This window comes from Penaeus chinensis, chromosome 29 (genome assembly GCF_019202785.1).
Source record: "Penaeus chinensis breed Huanghai No. 1 chromosome 29, ASM1920278v2, whole genome shotgun sequence".
Lineage (NCBI taxonomy): Eukaryota > Metazoa > Arthropoda > Malacostraca > Decapoda > Penaeidae > Penaeus > Penaeus chinensis.
In genome coordinates this window covers 15,189,312-15,194,768 of record NC_061847.1, presented here as the reverse complement: position 1 = coordinate 15,194,768, position 5,457 = coordinate 15,189,312, and the positions used below count along the sequence as shown (strand labels likewise).

General features: G+C 33.4%; 1 protein-coding gene across 1 annotated transcript; it reads left to right on the top strand.

Moving 5' to 3' along the window:
- The first annotated feature begins 2,037 nt into the window (after positions 1 to 2,037).
- On the top strand, positions 2,038 to 3,246 carry LOC125040914 (neurotrophin 1-like). The gene is made up of 2 exons (XM_047635706.1): positions 2,038 to 2,055; positions 2,253 to 3,246. Exons 1-2 carry the CDS (start codon positions 2,041 to 2,043, stop codon positions 2,949 to 2,951), a joined length of 714 nt encoding a protein of 237 aa, XP_047491662.1. The 5' UTR covers positions 2,038 to 2,040; the 3' UTR covers positions 2,952 to 3,246.
- Positions 3,247 to 5,457: the final 2,211 nt, after the last annotated feature.

Below are 5,457 nucleotides of genomic sequence, written 5' to 3'. Positions count from 1 at the left end.
TTTATGAAATTTAACTCCTCAGAACATTTTGTGAATAACAGTGGTTATTAACTCTTCTGTTAGGAAAAAAAAAAAAAAAAATGACGAGTGCGTGAGCATAATGCTCATAGGGCATCTTCACCTTTAACATTAAAATAAAGATAATGAAGATGATAGTTATAATCACAATGTAATTATGAAATAATGATGCAATCATAATTATGATGATGTCTATATTGATAATGATAAATCTATCTGACAAACAACATCTCAGGGATATGGTTCTTTCGATTTTTTAAATGCATAAAGATAAGTCAGAAAAAACGAAGCTGAGCCTTGCCTAGGCTATCCCTAGGAGGGAGCACAGCCTGTGCCGACTAATACTAACTCGAATACCTGTGGTGCTGGCTCATCTTCGCATATCTGACTTATCCTTTTCCTTACTCTACTAGTCCGGAGGCCATTTAACGCATTATTCAGGCCTGTGTATATTCATGATGACAAATATGAAAATGCATGATTGATTTTATACAGCTATGCATAGTACGTTACATGAACTTATGAATGTGATTATATATACACACTTTAGGCTTTAATGGGATTTTCATTTTAGCTTGAGGTTAACTTAAGGATATGCTAGGTTGAACTGATTCACACGATACCAAAACATGAAAAAAGACCAAAAAAAAAAAAAAAAAAGGCTGTATTGACACATAAAAAAAAAAAAAAAAATCACACGCATCTCCATAGACTTGCACCCCTCCCTCCCATACACACACGCACACACTCACAAACACGCATATATATATACATGTGTATGTAAATATGTACTATATGTATATATACATTTGTACATGAATATGTATATATCCATATATCTATCTACACCTATATATATATATATATACATGCATATATATATTTATGTAGGTATGCATACAGACATACATATATATAGTTATACAAACGTATATATTTATGTATATATACAGGTATATATGCATACATACGTGTATATATATATATATATATATATGTATATATAACTATATGTACATACATTTATGCATTTATAGATATACCTCTGCATATATATTTATACACACATATTTATCTCTATATGTCTGTGTGAGTGTATGCATAATTGTATATGGCCTACATATATATACATAGGTATATATGCAAGTATGTGTATATACATCAAATATATATATATATATATATATATATATATATATATATATATATATATGTGTGTATTCAAATAGGTATATATATCATATGTACATGTGTGTAATTGTAAATAGATATATACAAACGTTTACATACATACACATATACATACATGTATGTAAATATACATGTTTATAAATATCTATATATAAATACATACCCATGTATATATACACTATGTACATCTACACATACATATAAGTATGTAAATATATACATATATAAATTTGTCTATACACACATATGGCCATATATATGTATATATTTTTTTGTATACACATACAAATATATGTATATTCATATGTATATATGCATGTATAGGCATATATATACTCATATATATGCACAAATACACAGATGTATGCACATTTACATTCATATATACAAATACTGTCTAAATATAAACATATATGTATACATACACATGTATATTCCTTTACATTAATTTCTATGTGTATATATATTTATATATATATCCTTATGTATATATAAATATATACATATATAGATATGTGTACTACTATATATACTTATATATAAATATATGCATACAAATATATTTATGTATAATTGTGTGAATATATGTACATATGTATGTGTTAATGCATGTGCATATGCATATGATTTTATATCAGATTTCATATACGTCATTTTTGTGTCTTAATTGTTGTGTAATGTACACCTCACTCACAATACTCCCGATTCACTTTCACGTTGAAGTAACCTTGGAGTCGCGCTTCTTCGTAACACAAGGGCGTGGCCGAGGCTAACTGAAATATATAAAATAGTTAACAGTGACTACTCCCGTATCTATCGGCTGGTCTCATCATGGCTCTTACACTGGTAAGCCAACTTAATGAAAAACAACTTTAGTGGTATTAATTGAAAGTATTATTGTAATATTTACTCATTGGTATTCATGCATATGGATAATTTCCAGTCAGTTATCACCGTAATCAGTAGAAAGCGTAAATAGTATTCACTCAAAATACTATTTTAATATATACCTTTTAATATCAATGGATATGTATACTTTTCAGTCGGTCGTTCTGGCTTGTGCCGGAATCGTTCTGGGCTCCGTCCAACCCCCAGCATATGGTCATCATCCACAGCCGGCTTACGGTCATCGTGCGCCTGCTTACGGTCATCAACCTGCCTACAAGCACGGTTACTGCGATCCAACTGTGGCGCCTTCGTGTGCTACCAACTCCACTCTATCCTACTGCTTGGAAGACGCTGAGTATCCTGAGTACGAGATCAAGGGGGCCATCAGTGCCGATCATCTCTTCGCCAAGAAATACGCTGATATCGCCGACCAGTCTGCTGATGATCTGGTAGACATGGTAACCAAGGAGCAGGAAGAGGCTTTCGACTACTCTTACTACACTGGGGCATCCACTGGGGACTCTCCTTACGATGCTACCCACTGGGGTGGTCCTGAGGGCTACATTTGTCCTTCAGATGTGGTGTATGCCATGCCCAAACGTGCCCAGAACGTGGAGGGTAAGTGGCGCGTGATTGTCAACGACGTTCACTATTACACTCAGACTGCCCGCTTGGAGACCTGTCTGTTCCCAGAGGCTGCTTGCCGCGCCCTTGCCCCTTGCTACCAGAGTCACTGTACCCAGAAGTCAGTGTACCACCGCCTCCTGTCCTACGACCCATGTGATCCCTACAAGGGTCTCTTCATCGACATCTACAAGCTGCCTTCTGCCTGCTCCTGCCATCTTCCTGCATAATGCGCCACCAGAACGCTCTTAAAGGAATGAATGTTCTTAGGATCTAGGACTTCATGGCCACGACAGAACCACCGACAATCCCTATAACCCCGCCCCTTAAAGCGGAGGAGAAGACCCGAGATGACTGGAGAACTGCTTTCTTCACGTACCGCCACTAGTCATGCCAGGAATTCCCGGGACGCTCCCGCCGTCGCTCTCCTTTCCCTTTTTTATTTCTTCTTTATATGTCCATGTACAAGATAGATATGAGAAGTCCAACGTAATATTTTTTGTAAATAAATTATTTTGAATTATACTATGAATTTTAATATTTTTCAGTACATTTTATGGTTAACAGTTATCAACCATTCTGTTAAAAGAAAACTAATTATACTTGCCAATAATATTATCAAGAATAATGATAATGATTTTGATAATCACGATGAAATTATAATTTGATAATACCTTTATTGATAATGATGACATTTATTTCCAGCCCCAGAAAAACATATTTTTGGTACTAATATAAAACATCAAACAGTGCAATTTGATGAACCATGGTTCAGTAATTGGTGAAAAAAGAGTGAGGGAAGTCCAAAAAGATGTGATAAAAAAAATCATTCTTTAAAAATGTACCTGTGTGTACATTTTTTCATCGATGGATCTACTGTATGTTGACCTTTTTCAAGTTTTAGGCAAGAATTCTACTTCAAATAATTATTCAGTATTATTAGAATTGATTATAACAAACAACATCTCAAGAATGTTGTTCCGTGGATTTTTTCTATTAACGCATTAGTCAAGCTTGTGTGTTTGTATGATTACAAATATGAAGTATGTTTGAGTTTATTCATATATACACTATACAGTACGTGCTTATATATACACACTTTAGGCTTCAATAGGATTTTCATTTTAGCTTGAGGTTAACTCTAGGATATGCTAAGTTCAATTGTAACAAGACCTGGAAAAACAAGATAGTGATGCAAACCCGCATTTATTTTTTTAAATCACACTCGCATCTATATAAACACACACACAGGACCCATAAGCTGCCTTCTGCCTGCTCCTGCCATCTTCCGCATAATACGCCACCAAAACGCTCTTAAAGGAATGGGAGTTCTTAGGCAGGATCTAGGACTTCATGGCCACGACAGAACCACCGACAATCCCTATTACGCCGCCCCTTAAAGCGGAGGAGAAGACCCGAGATGACGGGAGAACTGCTTTCTTCACGTACCGCCACTAGTCATGCCAAGAACTTCCGGGACGCTCCCGCCGCTGCTCTCACTTTCCTTTTTCATTTCTTCCTTTTAGATGCAAGAAGTTCAGTGTATCATTACATATATAAGTTATTATTTTGCAGTATTTTAGGAAAAAGATAGATGAGAGAAGTACATATTTTTTGATAAATGATTATATTGAAATGAATATTATTTCTTAGTCTTCGGTATACTTTATCGTAATATGTAATTAGTGGAACATCGAGCTAGGGAAGAACCGCGTTTGAAAATTTGTCGTAGCAGAAAAATAGGATTAACAGTAGTAATAATGCAAGGTCATTAAAACAATACTATTATTGATAAATTCAGTAACAAACAGTAAAAGGAAAGAAAAATAGAAAACTGAAAAAAAGAAAGTAATATTAGTGACGATATCCATGAATATTGATGTTAACTGTGTAATGCTTCCTGTAATACTTCCGCACAGAAACGAAACGAGTGAAGAAGCTGCATTATGAAATATTTCGCCGGCTGAAAAATTTACGGGAATTCCGCAAATATCGTATCCAGAGCATTCAGTTATGGCTTACTATTATATAAGCACATTTTGTTATTGTTATTAATTATTTTCTTTCTCAACATTATCATTATTAGTTTCATTATCTTTATCATTATTGTTATCATCATCACTATTATTATTACCATTATTACTATTGTCATAGTATTACTATTATCATTAATATTGCCATTATCATTATCATCATTATCATTCTGTCATCATTATTACCATTATCAATGTTATCAATATTATCATTACCATCATCATTATTATTATTACTATTATCATTATTATTATTGCTGTTTTTAATGTTGTAATTATCATCAGCATTTTCATTATCATTACTTTTGTTATTATCATCTTCGATACCATTATCACTATTGTTGTTATTATCATCACCATTATTGTTGTTGTTATCATTATCAATACCATTATTATTAGTAGTATCATTAATATTATCATTATCCTCATTATTATTATCACCATCATCATTCTTATTATCACCATCATCATTCTTATTATTATATTTATTATTACTACTATTATCATCCTTATCATTATTATAATGATACCTAATATTATTGCCATTATTATTATACCATTATCATTATCCTTATTATTATCATCATTATTTATTATTATATCATCATCATTTGGGAGCTAACCCCGGCAGGGGCGCATAGCCGTATCCGCTTCCACCTACGAGGGCCCACGACAGGTTTAATCGATCTGCACAAGCCACGAC